This window comes from Atractosteus spatula, chromosome 4 (assembly GCF_055471065.1).
Source record: "Atractosteus spatula isolate fAtrSpa1 chromosome 4, fAtrSpa1.hap1, whole genome shotgun sequence".
Classification (NCBI taxonomy): Eukaryota; Metazoa; Chordata; class Actinopteri; order Semionotiformes; family Lepisosteidae; genus Atractosteus; species Atractosteus spatula.
This window is the reverse complement of record NC_142709.1, coordinates 59,277,647-59,295,403: the sequence shown is the minus strand read 5'-3', so window position 1 is coordinate 59,295,403 and position 17,757 is coordinate 59,277,647. Positions and strand designations below refer to the sequence as shown.

General features: G+C 40.0%; 1 protein-coding gene across 1 annotated transcript; it reads left to right on the top strand.

Moving 5' to 3' along the window:
- The first annotated feature begins 387 nt into the window (after window positions 1-387).
- On the top strand, window positions 388-17,498 carry hltf (helicase-like transcription factor). Its single transcript, XM_088913406.1, has 24 exons — window positions 388-546; window positions 1,397-1,619; window positions 2,035-2,201; window positions 3,691-3,824; window positions 4,319-4,419; window positions 5,035-5,106; window positions 5,873-6,064; window positions 6,355-6,435; window positions 6,588-6,654; window positions 7,228-7,324; window positions 8,269-8,345; window positions 9,259-9,351; window positions 9,559-9,656; window positions 10,064-10,207; window positions 11,159-11,297; window positions 11,801-11,936; window positions 12,430-12,609; window positions 13,042-13,166; window positions 13,569-13,747; window positions 14,524-14,643; window positions 15,285-15,397; window positions 16,091-16,271; window positions 16,645-16,725; window positions 17,186-17,498. Exons 2-24 carry the CDS (start codon window positions 1,407-1,409, stop codon window positions 17,330-17,332), a joined length of 2,937 nt encoding a protein of 978 aa, XP_088769532.1. The 5' UTR covers window positions 388-546; window positions 1,397-1,406; the 3' UTR covers window positions 17,333-17,498.
- The last annotated feature ends 259 nt before the right edge of the window (window positions 17,499-17,757 follow it).

The following is a 17,757-nucleotide window of genomic DNA, read 5'->3' as shown; positions in this document are numbered from 1 at the left end:
ATATGAAACTCAGTATCCATCCATTTTCTGTCTGCTTCTTCCATGTGAGGGTCAGAGGGGAACTTTAGCCTATCCTGGCATGGAAAGGGTGCGAGGCAGGGTACACCCAGGATTAGACACCAGTCCATCACAGGGCACACACAGATACACACTCACAGCAGGGCAAGTTTTCCCAGGCACAAATTAACCTACCAGTATGTATTTGCACCTTGGGAGGAAACCTACACAAACTCCTCACATATAGCACACTAGGCTAGGAATTAAACCTAGGACCCCAGCACTGCAAGGCAGCAACACTGATCACTGTGCCACCATGCTACTTGTTAAAATGTGTCAACATAATGGAACTCTTACAGATCCTTGAGCATGATGTCAAGTACCCTGTAGGTGTGTGGCAAGAAGGAGAGGCAATTCACTCAATGACATCACTGCGGGCGTCCACATCCAGGACGTCACACGAGTCACTGTTTTGCTGGAAGTTGGATTGACTGACCAGTCCCAGGCTGACCTGAAAGCATTCTGCTGCCTTAGAAAGGCCAGTCACCAGTGAGTAGTGGCATAACCCAGGCTTCAACCTGGGACAGCTGGATCACAGGGAACGTGCACTCAGTGCACACACCTTCAGTGGTTGTGCCACTTGGGATCACAGGAAGTGGCACTTTTAGGCACTTTTATTCCGTTCTAGAAACATTTATAGGACAAATATGTGTGATGTCACAGACCACGTTCTGTTCATAGAGCATGTCTATGTGGTGTTTTTTTTAGATCAAGACTATATAACTCCTGGATACAATAGACAGTAATCAAAAGGAAATTAGTGTTGGAATATTAATGACGAATCAAGCATTAAATTACCAAAATAAATATAAATAACTGTATTTGGTTTTGTGAATATAATGTTTTGAGAATAGGTATTATTTTAGTTTTCAGGTCAGTTTTATTTGTGCCACAATTACCTTTGCTGAGCAAATATTAATAATTTTTTCAGATGGCCAAGAACTAGGTTTACTCCAGAGAGGTTATTGACAATATCAAATAGTCAAAGGTTTAAAGTCTTTCTAGTGCGATAGGACTCATGCAAACTATTTGAAATGTTGCAATAAGAAATATTCTCTCATTTGTATTTGTTACCAGATATACTTGCAGCTGTGTTTGGTATTTGAAAGATTTGAAGCCCAGTGTTGACAAGGTTAAAATGAAAATGAGCTTTTATTTTGAAACGTTATGACTTTCAGATAAACAGTTGAAGTTTTTCATTTGCCTGTTGTTTGCTTGACTCATAGTTCTTATGTAAGCCAGGCGTAAGGAAAAGCTTGCATTTGTGCTGAGGTTGCAATAGTGCAATTTGTGAAAAACATTTTTTTCTGAATTCCAGTCTGTTGCTTTCTAATTGCAGGTACAAGACCATGCAGTTTTCACAGCACAGGCGATTTGCAAGATCTTCCCTGTTTTCCATTGATTTCTTTACTGGTGTGGACAGATCAGAGACGCTGTCCCAGGCAATAAGCCGAACATATGCAGAATCTTCCACTGTACCTGGAGAGGATGATCAAGAGGCACTGGTGCTGTTTGGAAGCCTGCGAGGGAATGTTGTAGGGCTCCGTTACTATACTGGAGTGGTAAGCGTGATATTGTGTAAATATATGGGTGTTTCTAATACCTTTTTAAGTGCAGTATAGGTATGTATGGGTGGAGGTGTATAGGACGTCTTGTATAGTGAAGCTTTAAATACATACAGTATACTGTATATGTTCAGGTGGGGAGCTGCGTCAGCATGCGTAGGCTACAAAGGAACAAGTAATAGGTTTATTCCAAGCTGAAAAAAAGGAAGAAAGAAAACACAACGTTTCGGCCGTGGAGCCTTATTCAGGTGTGAGAGAGACAAGGCAGTAGGCAAAGGTAATGTAGCGGGAGAACAAAGGCTGGGAGGGAGAAGTATATGGTTTTCTTTATAGGTTTTTCAAAACACTAAACCTACTGTAGCAAGAGAGACCTGCAGGTAGAATGACGCAACGTAATGAATATCATTTTCAGGTCAACAAGCGAGAAATGGTCTCCCTGGTGCGGGAACCTCAAAATCCTTATGACAAAAATGCGGTTCAGGTGGCCAACGTGTACGGCCACCAGGTAGGGCACATCAAGCGAGAGCTGGCAGCGCCCATGGCCTACATCATGGACAACAAGCTTGCAAAGGTGGAAGGGTGAGTTTATTAAATGCAATCTTGGATGCTTATTTGTATTCACTTTCATGTGTGCTGGAATGCAGCAGTGGACCACGAAAACGTCTGTGCAAAGGAAGACCGGTGTTTGTTTTGAAAACGTGTTTGCACCTAAGTGTGAAAAGGTAAATACACCTCAAATCAGGAAAGACCACACGGCTGCAGCCAGAACAGGAAATGTGTGAGTAATCCATGTACCGAAGCTCTGCAGTTGCCATTAGAAGGTTCTCTGGGGCTCCTGAATAGTGCCGCCAGTGAAGGTCCCAGACTGCGCCCTGTAGCTCAGGTGTTGCAGGTTTATTAGCTGGCTATGGCCAATATTTCCCTAGGGACCATCACAGCCTGAGGTCAGTTAGCTGGAATTGTAGATCCTGGATCTGCCTTGTAGTTGATTTGCCAGCAGCCATATCACCCTACAACTCACAACTGGCAACCCACTAAAGCTCAGCAGGTGTGAGCCTGGTCAGTACCTGGATGGGAGACCCCCTGAGAAAGCTGAGGTTGCTGCTGGAAGTGGTGTTAGTGGGGCCAGTAGGGGGCGCTCACACTGTGGTCTGTGTGGATCCTAATGCCCCGATATAGTGACAGGGACACTATACTGTGATCATTCAAAATCCCCTGGCATTTCTCGAAAAGTGTAGAGGGTGTTACCCTGGCCTTTACCAGTCATGGCCTCCTAATCCCCATCTGTGAATTGGCTTCACCACCCTACTTCATCCTGGTGGTGGCTGCACACTGGTTGTGGTGGAGGTGAGTCCCCATTACCTGTGAAGTGCTTTGAAAGAGTACTATATAAGTGTAAGGTATTATTATTTTTGTAGTAGTAGTGACTCCTGGAGCCATCGTGATTCTAGAGACGTCAGTGAAGGACCTGTCAGCTCTTGCGCTCAGTGCTGACTCCAGTAAGGAGCTGTGGGGCTCGTACTGTCCCACATGCACAGCCACATGGTGCAACGGGTACATGTGTCCCAGCTGTGTGTTTGTAACTTTAACCCATGTACTGGAGCTGAAAAAACAGTAATCCATATTGTGTAATGGAATATGGATTCTCTTTCCCAGCGTTAATCCCGCATCAGCAGGGTCTGCTTGTTGGCACACCAGTCTCCATTTGGTGGTTTGAACCAAATCTTTGAGCTGACGTTGCCATTAACTGCGACTGAGAAATACACTAACCGGCGCGTCGCTCCGCCTGCCGTCGGAGTGGGGGGGAGGGGGAAGGAGAACAAAGTAAAGTAGCCAATTCATAGAGGGGGATTATTAGGTGGCATGGGAAATTTGGCCAGGACGCCGGGGTTACACCTCTACTCTTTTCGAGAAACACCCTGGGATTTTTGTGTAATGGAATATGGATTAATACATCGAATTTTACTCCAGTCAATGAGAAAAGTGATGTTTGTGTGATTGGTCTTAGGACTGCTGGACTCAGATGAAATGTCATGCTGCATTACATGTTTTTTTTATTTTGATTCAGGATTGTACCGTTTGGGGCCACGAATACATTTGCCATGCCAGTACAGCTCTTTTTCTGGGGCCAGAAGGAAAAGAAGACCGCAGTAATGAATAAGCTCAGACAGCATGGGTTTCATCTTGGCCCCACTTCAGAAGGTACAGCCGTTGTTCCCCAGCATGACAAACGCTTGCATTAGTCACCCAACATAAAAACACATGTTTAAGCATATTCTGCGTTCATCTAAAATCAGGAAAAGGTGTGGGTTTAAGTGCTACCAGTCACCGCTTCCCATACTTTCCACTTCTTGATGAAAATATAGGAAATTATTGCTCAGAGTTTCAAAGAAAAGCACGAAATAGTAAGAGAAGACAGACATTATTGACTGGTTTTAGTTTATAGGCGATATGGATTTGTTTCTTATTAAACTATTAAATTTGTTCAAATTAAACGGTACTGACTAGAATTGAAATGTAGCGTCACATTACAAGTCATGGAAGGCCAAAAAATGTGTGTAGTTCTATAACTATATAGTAGTGTAAAACAGTTAAGGTAATTAAGATTCTTGTTTTAATTCTCAAATCTAGAGCACATAAATAAAAAGACAGTGTATTTGCAATTAATGTATTTTAATGAATTATGTGATTTTTAGGATTTGGAGGAAAAAGTGCAAAGGCTTCTGGGTCAAGGATTGATAAGTTCTTTCCACCACTACGTGGAAGGCCAGCTGCCATTCCACTGACACGGGAACAGGTCTGTATCTTCAGCCTTAAAGCAGCAGAAATGGGCTTGGAGGTGCTTTTCATGTTGGTACCATCAGTGATGTAAGGAACACACTTCAAAGCACTTTCTGATGTGGCATGGGATCTAACAGCTGCCGTCTTGTAAAAGTTCCATGAAATTATTGGTAGTGAGCATCATTCTTTGTGTATTTCAAGCAAATCTGTTCATTTCCCCATGTAGTTCTTTTTTTAGTTTAAAATACATTTTCCCGGAGACTCCTTAGAGCCTTGGGGTGTTTTCTTAAAATCACAGAAGTATAACCAATCACAGCTCCACATTTCAGACAAATGCCTTTTCAAAGTGTGGAAGCTTATGGCTTTCAAGTGACGAATGTACATGTACTGAGTTTTTTTTATCCTAGTGGAAAAGTAAAGATCCCAGATCATCTCAAGATCATGAAGAACATTTTACTTTGTTTTAAAATATTTCAGTTTTTTTTAAACAAAAATGTATGTTAAAAATGTTCTATTTCTCTTTTCTGTTGTATTTTCTTTTCAGAATGGATAATATTATCTTTAAAAAACCTGTAGCTTTTCAAAAGCTTTTTCAGCGATATAATAGCCACCTGTTTTTTCTCCTTTACAGCTTCAGAACGTGTTTGACAAATTGTTCGATAACCTGATGGAAGAGAAAGTTCAGGAGATGGAACCAGCTAAAGTAATGATTCTTTCTTAGCGTTTCTTGCTCATTAAATGTACCTGTCATCATTTTGCTGTCTTTCTTATTGTTATTGTTTCTTATTGAGGGTTATGTATAACTCTCAACTTTGTCTTCTGAAACTGGCATTCAGGCTGTGAACAAGTGTGTGATGTGACGCAGTTTTGATCTTAAAGTAGATCTTTGTTTATCTAGTCTGTCTTTCTGTGTCTATGTGTCTGTCCATCTAGCCATCTTTTGTCCATCTCTTGTTCTGGTTTCGTTAGCTTGAACAGGACCAAGAAAAGCGAGTAGTTGTCCTTGGCCTCCAAAGGAACGTTTTGGGTGCCCAACAACTGGATTTGGCTTCCATAAGTTCTGTTCAGGAATGCCATTGCTCCTTGAGTAAAGTGTTTATTTGGAGCATTGTGCAGTTTTACATATCTTTTGTAAAATTTGGTTAATATGTTCTAGTCTTTGCTATGTGCAAAGCAGAGTGGGGATGAGATCAACAGTCTTTGTCCTTGGATCATTAGCCACACAGAATGTGAATTGTAGGTTGTCCTGGGTAGTGGGCTAACTACAGTAGGTATCAGTTGTAGAAATCCCATATATACCTATCTGGGCTCTTTGGGAATTACTAGGTCAAGTTTCTAGCCCAGGCTAATAACTGTTATTGTATTGATGGGGCTAGTTGCAGCTGTTGTTCTACTACAATTCTGACCTTTTTTTAACAGTTGACTCTTACAAAGAAAAATGAGAAATCAAGTTATTTTTTGTATTTCAGGCAGTTGGCACACCCCTTCTGCCACATCAGAAGCAGGCACTGGCTTGGATGGTACTGAGAGAAAATAACAATGATTTACCACCTTTTTGGGAGCAGAAGAATAATCTGTATTTTAATGTCCTCACTAACTTTGCCGTTAAAGAAAAACCAGAGAAAGTTCATGGTGGGATCTTGGCTGACGATATGGGGCTGGTAAGAAAATGGAAAATGACTGTAAGAACAATAACTGTGTTGAAATGATTAATTAACCAGAGGAATGTACTATTTTTTCAGATTTCTGAAAACAATAGACTACATTTGTACACTTGTAAAAAATACTTGGTTAAAACAGTACGTTTTACCTTTTGGTAAATTTGTACATTTTTAAAAAATATTACTAGCCTTAAAGATGTCTTCAATTTCCTTAATCTTTTTCACGTGTGATATGTTTATTTTCTCTAAATGCAGTAAGGTTTGCTTCCAATATTTTGTTTCCAATACAGGGTAAAACACTTACCACCATTGCACTGATTCTTTCCAACTTTCACAATGGGAGACCTCTTCCTACAGAGACATTGTCAACGGTAAGAAAACTTATTATAATAATTACATTTTTGCCATTACTACTAATGCAGCATCATTTTTTAGAATAATGCCAGAGGGATCATTAATGGTTGGTCCTTTTTTCTAGAATACAAAGAAATGTATCAGATATATATATTTTCATTTATTTCAGGAAAATGCCCTTGCTCCTGGATCTTCTGCATCCAAAGAAGGAAAAGAAAGGAAGCGGACTAGAAAAGGTAAACTTTGATACCTTATTTTCAAGTTTACCAGCTTCCTCATTTTAAAAGAACCACATGACATAAAAATTCAAACCAAGTATACTGAACGACTATTTTAGTTTTGACTTGCCAAGACAGGAAACTACAGTATATTTGGAAATCCTTAGCTTGTGAAGACAATTTTTCATGCTCCCTTATTTGAATATCAGCTAGAAGAAAATCATTACAACTACTTTCAGAGCTTGAACTGTAGCAGGCTTGGGTATACATGCAGACCAGTTTTCCAAATTTGTATAGAGATGACTTTTCCATTACGTCTGACAGTTTTATGAACTAGCTATTAGAAACACTTAGATTTGTGTTTATTCCCTGCCCCTGGGCGGAGTTTCACTTGAGCAGTGGCAGAGAGATTAAAACAGCCACATACAGTACTAAGCAACTAATCGCTTTTGAACCTAACATGGGGTTCAAACATTATTGGAGGTCCTACATCACACTGTTTAAGTTCTCAAAGAAGACGGAGGTCTCAGAATGTCAGTCATGAACTTTCAGGGGTCTCAAACTAACGAGGATCTGTGTGGCCCTTTCCAGAGGAGTTAGAGAAAAGTACAGTGGAAGACAGGTCTGTGAAAAGTGCAAGGGACCCAGTTCCAGCAGAAGCCTCTGTGAGCAGCTCACGTGCGAAAAGGTAAACACACCTAAAATCAGGAAATACAGAACTTCAGAACGGTCTAAAGCCCCGGAGGAACAAACTTCACAATTTGCAAGTGTGTTTGTTTTATGGCTACCGTTGTCTGTTTCTAAAATGTACTGTACGAGTCAAAACCGTGGAGCTCTGCACACTCTTCTGCAGGCCTTGCATAAAGGACAACATCAAGCTGGCACAATGCTATTATTTTTTATACTCTCTTTCTGTACTCGGGGGTTATTGTGGATTAAAACTGATGTGCAAATACAGAGGAAGATTGGAGTGGCACAGCTTTGGCCAAGTTATCACTTAAGATTTAAGATCACTTTATTGGCCATATACAGTTTCTTGTATTAGGAATTGGTCTTTTTGCATACCCCAACTTGCTCTCCATGAGTCACACAGACAGGAAGAGAAGCTTGGTCTGAGCGCAGGGTCAGCCATTTACACAGCATCCCTGGAGCAGTTGGGGTGAAGGGCCTTGCTCAGGGGCCCAACGGAGTAGGATTCCTCTGAATGAATTGATCCGGCAACCTTCCAGCCACAGGCGCAGATCCTTAGCCACAGAGCCACCGCACCGCCCCTACTTGCATATCACTATGGAACATTGCTTATTACTATGGAAGTTTTTATCAGTTTAACTCTTTTGACTGATATCTTTATTTGACTGATCTATCTCCTGATGTGGATGTCACAAATAGCTGGATGCGTAAGAGACCAAGAACAGTAACATGTCATTATGTATAATGCACCAATTTGAGTAATTATTTTGCCAGGAAAATAAAAAAGGAGTGTAAGGTGTGATATTGACATTTACTGCTATTAAGATGGCTTTTCTAGTTGCACGTAATAAAGCTTTTTTGGATATACTGTAGTTGTGCCATGCAGAATATGATCATGTAACAGGAAAGAGTAAATCTGTTTTCTTTGTCTTTTTTAAAAAGATCTAAAGTAAAGGTTAAGTACACCTACAGCAGTGATTCCGAAGGGTCTGACAGTGGGGTATCCCCCGAGAAGAAAAGTAAGTGGCTGTCATTGTTTTACATTTACCAGCACTCTGTGCACCTTAATTCACTTGTGTGCTTGTTTGTGTCTGTTGATTTGAAGACAAATCAGACCAGGGAGAAGCAAAAACAGTGCAAGATCATATGTCCATGCATTAACTGTTAAGGAATTAACTATTAAGGAATAGGTCAAAATAATCAGTGTTAAGTACATGCATGGTAGGAATTACATATTTCATCCACTTTTAAGCTATTTAAGAATTTTAGTTACACAGGGCAGTGTTCAGTGTGAGCATCTAAATTGCTTGTTTAAAGAAAAGCAAGTTAATATGATTTTATGCAGTCATGTTTCTGGAGTACCTCTCTTGTTCGCAAACCTTTAATTAAACTATTTGTTTGCTTAATTGTTTAAAAATTGTTTCAGTTGATAAAAATAGAATGAGATTAGAAATAAGAATTAACCCTGTGCTAGGTGCTGTGTTGTAGAATTCCCCTCATTGTGGTGTATTATTTTGGTGTTTCAATTAATGAAAGATTCATTTCTCTGACACTGACCCTCACCCTGTGTCTGAGCATCATTCACTGGTATCCTTTTAGGATCTGTTTTGACAGCATTAGGGGAAAAGCAGTTGATAAATCAAGCTGGGTTCTGTTGGCCAAATGTCATGAAACTTGTACAGGTAAAGCAAGTCATTTATTGAACCAAAAATTAACATAAAGCAGGTTATCAGTTTTTAGTTCAATAGTTGGATTAAGAGGTTGATACAACTAATTGGAAGAAAGAAAAACAGGGGTTTCTGAAGTACAGTAATCCTCATCTCGATATATGAGAGTAAATGGCTCTGCTGATGTGGGGCTGTATTTTTAGGTGCGTATAATATTGATATTCTTAAATTGTGTGTACATTGAATGGGTTCTTTGCTCTCATAGGTGGATTTGCAGCCTTGAAGGATGATGCAGATTTTGCTGCTGCCCTTGAGAGTTTCATAGCTGAACGTCCTCGAACGAAAGCCCCCAAAAAAGGTCAGGCCTGTTTTCAGTGTATTTTGAAGGGAAAATCCTATTTCGTGTACATGTGGGTAGAGTTTTATTACTTAAACATAGCCAGCTGTAGTTGTATTATACATTGAATACATTTGCATTATATTGTGCAAGTAATAGAAGTTGAATACAGTATACTGTATGCTGACTTGGTGTTTTGTCAACCATTTTGTATTTTTCTTTTTTTAGGTGTTCCCAAAACATCCTTTAAAGGTTCTGTGACTGAAACTAAAGTGGCCCGAGCGACATTGATCATCTGTCCTCTGTCGGTGCTCAGTAACTGGATGGTAAGTGCAGGCTTTGTATCCGCCAGCAGAGGTAGCTTCTAACACCCTGATAACCAGTGCTGTTTCTGTCCACATTAGGACAGTCTTGACACTGCAAAAACTAAAACTGTTTTGTTTTGTTGTTTTGTGTACAATGTTCTATTTATAAAAATGCCTTGCAAACTATATACAGTAATTTTATTACTGTTTTTTTTTTTTACCTGGACATCAACTGTAAGTATGTTGAGAGCCTAATTTTAAGTAAAACCAATTTTAACTACAATGAATAGTTGCCTTTGTTAGGCATCTTTAGTTTTTGTAAGCTTGACAAACATTTAACAAGTATTAAATGTCCAAAACATTCCCACCAAAGTGATTTCATATCCTTGAACCTGTGTAATTCACGTATACATATGGAAATATTTCAGGACCAGTTTGAGCAGCATGTCCGCGCTGACGTCAGTCTGAATGTGTATCTGTATTATGGCTCGGATCGCAGCAGAGATGCCTCCTTCTTAGCGAAGCAGGATGTGGTGTTAACAACCTACAACGTGTTGTCTGTAGACTACGGGGTGAGTAAAGAAGCTCTGAGTTCTGTTTCCTCATATGATAGGCTACTCCCCAGGACAACTGCACACACAAAGATTTTGTTTAAAGAAACATTCTTGCCCTGTATTTTAGTGATTTTGTCATTAGGATTTAAATGTGAGGGTGGCACGGTGGCGTAGTGGTTATCATTGCTGCCTCACAGCACTGGGGCCCTGGGTTCAATTCCAGAATTTCAGTTTCTGTGTGGCTTTGCTGTATTCTCCCTGTGTTAGCATGGGTTTCCTCCAGGTGGTTTACTTGCCTCCCACAGTCCATCGACATGCTGGTACTGTAGGTTAATTGACTTCTGGGAAAACTGGTCCTGGTGTGAGTGCATGCGTGTGTCAGGGTGTATCCTGCCTTGCGTCCTCTGCTTTCCAGGATAGGCTCCAGCTCCCCCACGGCCCCCGTAGTGGATAAAGCAGTTGGAAAATGCATTCGTTTCGTGTCGACTTCAAAATCCTCGTGCTCGCCTATCAGGCTCTGCGTGGCTTGGCACCTCAGAGCTACTATTGTCCTACTCCCCACCTCGCAACCTTCGCTCTTCTAATACTGGTCTCCTGTCTGTCCCCCAAGCCTGTCTACACTCTATGGGCGACAGGACTGTCTCCTGTTATGCCCCAAAGCACTGGAACTCTCTTCCTAAGGATATCAGAGAGTCACCTTATCTAAATTCCTTCAAATCCAGACTGAAAACCTTCTTTAGAAGGGCTTTCACATAACTGGTTCTGTTCTTTACCCCTCTACTCTTACTGTATTCAGACCCTCCATCTACTGTCTCCACTTATTGTGTATCTTCATTGTGCATATTTGTGTTTTTTTTTAATTGTTGCCGTCGTTCTGTAAAGCACTTTGAGAAGCTAACTTTAAAGGCGCTATATCAAATAAAGTTTGCTATTATTAGTTATGTGGTGCCCCTCTTCCATTGCTGACAGAATAAGAATAGCAGCCCGTTGCACAGGATGGAGTGGCTGCGGGTGGTGCTGGACGAGGGACATACGATCAGGAACCCCAATGCACTGCAGAGCAGGGCTGTGCTGGATCTGAAGGCCCAGAGAAGATGGATTTTAACAGGTCTGCCTGTAAAAAACACTGCCCCAACAATATTTGACCTTTTACACGTTGAGGTTAAGGAGCAAGCAGTGTTGTTTTGAAACATCGCCATGCAAGCAGATCTCTGCATTGTATGCCTGTTTTAGTACTGGGCCTCTTCTGGGATATTGCACTTCATTTTAGAAGAAAATAATCTGTGTAAATAAAGGTTTAATTAAAAAAAACTGTGCTTGTCTGTCCACCAGGTGGTGCCTTTCAGTACAGAGAAATGTTAGGCAAAATAACATCACTTGTTTAAAAAAACCGGAGATGCATCGCTGTTTGCTGTTATAGTCATGTTAGTGTGTTAGTGCATATCTTGGGATGTGATCTTAGTATTGGCATTTCCTGGGGTATGATATTAATTACTTCCTACCTCTCATATTTGTATGAATTGGATTTTAATGGTTTCATCAGCTCTTTAGTGTGGTTCAACCCTGTTAACCATACAAGGCATTAAATTTCAGTCTGTTTTATGGCTTCAGGTACCCCAGTCCAAAACTCCCTCAAGGATTTGTGGACATTGATTGCCTTCTTGAAGCTGAAACCCTTCGATATGAAGGAGTGGTGGAACAGAATCATTCAGCGACCTGTGACTATGGGTGATAAAGATGGACTCCAGTATGTATTGAGGGACAAGGGGGGTTGACTGACTAGTAAGATTGACTGTGGGAAGAGTATCTTTTCTGACTTAACGTTATTAAAAGTATGACATTGCATTCATAAGCAAGCAATGAACTTGAAATATGCATAGCATTACAGTATGTAATATGGGGTGTGTGTGAATGTATAGACATATTTGCACTTTGTATTTGTACTGACAGCATTGGATTATGAGTCTTCTCCATTGCATTGTGTTCTCTTGCTGATGTTTAACTGTCCAATGATGCTTTGCCATGTAGATAATAATAACACCATGAACAGAATGGGGCAGGTAAAAGTATTTTTGTATCCAGTAGTACGCTACTGTGCTATATAAAGGTCCTGATGCAAAGCCATTTATGCCAAAGGTAAGTCCTCAACGAGAGGTTTTGAGGTGCCGATTTTATTATGTGGCATGGGTCAGCTCTTCAGCAAACAATCTCACGTGAACGGGTTTTTTTTCCTCTTTCAGGCACCTGCAGGCATTGATTAAGGGTATCACTCTGAGGAGGACCAAAGCGAGTACAATAAAAGGCAAGCCCGTGGTGGAGCTGCCCCAGCGGAATGTGCACGTTCAGCATGTGACGCTGACCGAGGATGAGAGACGGGTGTACAAGGCAGTCCAGAAGGAAGGCAGGTCCATCATCGGCCGGTAAGGACGCCCCGGCGGTCATCCGATTCCGAAGAACGGCTCTCGGAAGGAGATGCGTTTCAGAGCCAGTGCAGAAAAAACAAAGTGTCCCCTTGTACTGTGGGTGGGAGATGTTTTACCTTCGAAGTGTAAAGTGTGGGTTTGAGGGTTTAATTTTAAAAGCTGGAGCAAATTTTAAAAAGTCATCCGTAACACTGATCTATGTGGTGTGGGGATAGTTGAATTCTAAAGCAATACATTGCCACTTAAAATCAATTTCCCCAATTTTCTTATTAATATATATATATAGAATAGTTGTAGAAACATCCAAGTTTTAAAAGTCAACCTTTATCTGTTGATAAAGCACTCTGAGGATACCCTAGCCAACTGGAGCCCTCCACAGCCACCTTCATCAGTATTAATTCTCTTTGTCTCACCGGAATCCAATTCCAGGTACTTCAGGGAAGGGACTGTCTTGACAAACTATGCCGACGTTTTAGCCATCTTGGTCAGGCTTCGGCAGGTGTGCTGCCATCCAGGGTTGCTGAGGAACTCCCCTGGAGCAGCAGGACCAACAGGTTCGTGTGAGAACAGCACGGCTGTCTGTCCAAATTAAAAGAAGTGGCTCATGAACGATTTGCTATGCGGCATTTGGATACCTGAAAAAAATCAAAACTGACAAATATGATGAAACAACCAGCATGTCTTATTCTCCATGTTCGCACTTGGGTGCTTGTTTTGTGTGGCCTGGAGGCAAGTGGGTGTTCTTATTTTCAAGCAGCTTTCCCTACGGCTGAGCTCCAGTTCAGAGCAGAAGTCCAAGTGTTAATTTTCTATAAGCAAAAGTCATTTGCTTGTCCTGAAATGTTTTACAGTGAGAACGTGATGTATGTTATTTTTACTGATTTCAATGCATCCTTTTAGCCTTGCGTTGGATGTATGAGCTTATAATAAATCCTTTTCTTTTTGGCAAAAAACAGAAGATGCGACGCCAAGTGAATTAAGAGAGAAGCTACTAAACAAAATAAACATGGTTCTGAACTCTGGTTCGGATGAAGAATGTGCCATATGCTTGGAGTCCCTCAGGTTGCCTGTGATAACACAGTGTGCGCATGTGTATTGCAAGCCTTGCATTTGTGAAGTCATCCGCACAGAACAGGTTCGTACTGCAGCAACTGGAAAAAAAAGGTTTTCACATTCAGTGCACGTTGTGCACAAGTCACTGACAGTGTACAACTATTGTGTTGCGCTGGAGATGACAAATTGGAGGAAAATTGATTTAAAGAAGTAACTGTCATGTCAGGACTCAAATTGAATAAAAACAGTTTCAATTTGTTTGAGAAGTGTTATAAACTAGGAACAGTTACTTCCTTTTCATCATTATATTCGGTCAGTATATCACTATTAGTTAATAAAACAGATACTTCAGTTTCACTTAATATTCTACTTTGTTAGAACAAAAGAAAAAACATTTAACTGGCTGAGGCAGTGATAGTTCTAGGTTTCAGAGAGTTAAATGCTCATCAGTTTTCCCTTTCCTTCCTTCTACAGCAAGGATTCTCATTTCTCCCCAGTATGGACCCACTCTTTGTTGTTTTTTATTCTAATTAACTCATCCTTATTTTTTTGAAGTTGCAATCCTTGTTTATAGCTCCTAAACTGAGATGTAAAATTAGGTATTTAAATATGTAGCAATCTTGAAATCTGCAACATTTTAGATGAAAACGCTGGAATCGAATAAATCTTTATTTTTAACGTTGTAACAATGAGTGCACGAAGCCCGGTATCCTGCTGTGAAGCAACTGAGGTTTTGTTGAATTTACCACATTCATTGCAGAGTTGTGAAATGTAAATTAAGGCACCACTGGAAATCGGAGTCACGGTTTCCAATAACCTGCCAATTCTCAATTTAACTCTGCATGTGCCTTCCATCAGAACGCGAAATGCCCCCTTTGTAGGGCAGAAATCAAAGTTGAGGAGCTGGTTGAATATCCTGGAGAGAAAGCCGAACTGGAATCTGAAGAAGCTGGAGACGGGTTTTTGTCAAGTTCAAAGGCAAGTCACTGTTTTACGAGGAGTGTACCCAGTTTCCACTGCCAGGTCAAATTAAAAAAAGATGTATTTCCACTGCTGGCCACTGTAGTTGCCTCACTTTGCACTCTGCTATTTGCTAGTCCAGCCTGAAAACCCATGACCTACATCCTCAACTTGACAAGGAGGAGTGTGTCACAGTAGTGAATTGACAGGGGAATGGGTATACAGAGGTGAACAAAACTCCATGTTTATGCATAGGACATTCAAGCTTTTAAGTGTCATATCTAAATTAACTTTGTCGTAGTAAATGAAATAGCCATTGTGTTCAAGTAAAGCAGAGATTATTCACTTTCAGTGTTTTGGTTAAAGACTAAGTGTGGCTACAACACTTTGATTTGATCTATATTGTAATTTTTAATGTTTTTATAATTTATTGTTTATTGCAACTGGGCTGTCCATGATCCTAGAATACATTTTGTCCTGTTCATTTCGATCTCCTCAAAGTTTGAAGTTAAATCAGTCAGCATTGTGTGACTAAATAAAGGGACAGATTTGGAGGACAAAACTAAGCTTTATTGTTTTAAATAAGATACAGTATATGCATTTTCTCTTCTTAACTTCATTTTTTATTGGGTTTTCTTTAACAATCTGTGGCTTTATAGGTAGACGCCCTGATGATTCAGTTGCAAAAAATCCGTGACAAAGATCCCAGCATAAAAAGTTTAGTGGTTTCTCAATTCACAAAGTTTCTGTCTCTGATTGAAATCCCTCTGAGGTAAGTCTTTCACAATCTGCTTTGTTTGCGACCTGAATATTATTGAATGTTTTGTAATGTAATTCCTGTTCAAGTAAAATTCAAGGATGGAACATTAAGCATTTTATATCAAGAGACTAAAAAATGGAATGGGTCCATGTTGATAGGTATGGAAACCTACTGGAACTGCCTAAGGGAGAAACTAATAGAGCAGATATAATGGAAATGTTAACTCAATGAAAGTAATTGTAACTTAATTAACATGATCAGTAATTTTATTTCCAATCTTTATTTTTAATTTTTATATTTTATTTTCTAATTTCATAAAAGTAATTCATTTTTTGCATCATATTGATGTGTAATTGGTGACCAAATAATGTTTAACTAGTGTCTTTGTCTTTAGAGAAATTGCCGAGTTCCTTCATGCTTTAAGTACCTTGCTCCAGCAAAGCGAAAACATTCAGTAACTGGCATTACCTTTTCGCAGAAAGGCGTTTCCTTTTGATTAGAAAATTGATAACTGAGGCAGACAGTTCGATCAAGTGTTGGCATGCGATTGCTTTTGGAGTGGAGACTCCCACTGTTAGCTGAGAGTGCCTTGGGGGAATGTGATGACATACAGTATCATTCAAGAAAACAAATTACACCATGGTGTGCATCCCTGTGCTGGGCAAAAAAGATTACGGCCATTCAATTTCTCTCCTTGGGGATTAGAGAACGTGGTTTCTCGTTTACACGTCTGGATGGCTCCATGAACCAGAAGAGCAGAGTGGCGGCTCTCCAGGCCTTTCAGAACACGAACCCAGGAACGCCGACCATATTGCTGCTTTCCCTTAAGGCTGGAGGAGTGGGCCTGAACCTAACGGCAGCCTCCAGGATTTTCCTCATGGACCCGGTGAGTGTTCCAAGTTGCACTGTGAAGGTAGGGCCCTTCTCCAGGCAGAAGGGAAAAGTCAAGGCCCCCAGTATAGGGGGTTGTGCACAGATGGCAGAAGTCTGCGTAATCCCTGCCAGAGGAGGATTTACAAAATACTAGCTATAGTGGTTGGAATAATTTTGTGGGCTTCAGGTGATTTATGACACATGGCTTTGTTCTGTGCAACAGTGAGAAGATTGCTTTGTGTCACTTTTAGGACTTTTAAACCAAGAAATCTGTATCCAATCTGTAACTCTTTTTATTTAATGTTAGTGGTTCTTGTTTCATCAGGGGTACATCTGGATGAATGGAAAAGGAGTTGTGTGAGATAGGTGTGAATCTCTGTTTACAGGCCTGGAATCCTGCAGCTGAAGACCAGTGCTTTGATAGGTGCCACAGGCTTGGTCAGAAAAGAGATGTAGTCATCACCAAGGTGAACATTTTTTCTGCATTTGATTGTATGCAGGTAGAATTTAGGAAAAACAAAATTGTCATAAACTGGATCCTCCGTTTTCATCATTATATAGCAAATGACTAATAACTTACATGTTTTGGATCTGTATTTAAGTATTGAAGCCAAGCGCAATTTTACAATGAACAATAGGTTTCATGTACGGTAGTTCAATTTCATGTACAGGAGATGAAAACTTGTTCTCAGGGAAAGTAATAAAGTAAAGGATGTTTAAAGGTATATTTAAGTTTATAAAATAAAGGTTATTGATCCTTAAGCAGACAGGATCTTGGCGATGGATTTATATTACTTTAATATTAATTGTTAGAACTGTGTGCTCTGATCTATGATTTTTTTTATAAATGTGTTGCTACTTACGTCAAGAACAACATGTACCAGCTGACATGAATTAAGATGTTTTACTTGAATTTTGTCTTTCCAGTTCATTGTGAAAAGCTCTGTTGAAGAAAACATGATAAAAATACAAAAGAAGAAGCGAGACCTGGTAGCAAAAGCTTTTGGACTCAAGAATTTGAATGAGAGAAAGCAAGCGAGGATTGAAGAAATTAAAACGCTTATGGAGATATAGTAATCTAACCTAATTCCTTGGCTTTTGGAACCACTGACTGCAAAACTACAGCTTTTATTTGAATTTTATGTTGCATTTTGTACTTTTTTGTATTTTGCCAATTTTTATATATGTAAAGATTCTTCATTAGGAAAGTGGTTAAATAAAAAAAGAAAATTAAGCATTGACAATCTTACTTTTGCACTAGAGAGATTAACTTTGCACACATTAAAAACTGAGTGTTTCCTGCATTATGCTGAAAATGAGTGCTATCTAATTTGTCCTGAATCAAATCCCAGAGGTCCTGCCAAGGCATAATGAGATTAATACGCATAAATATGGTGACTCTGTGTCTGGAAACAACGTATGCTTTACAACAACTGCTTTGAAATCTAGTGAAGTGATGGCAAATCTATCATTTTATCTTTAACATAAAACTGCAAATG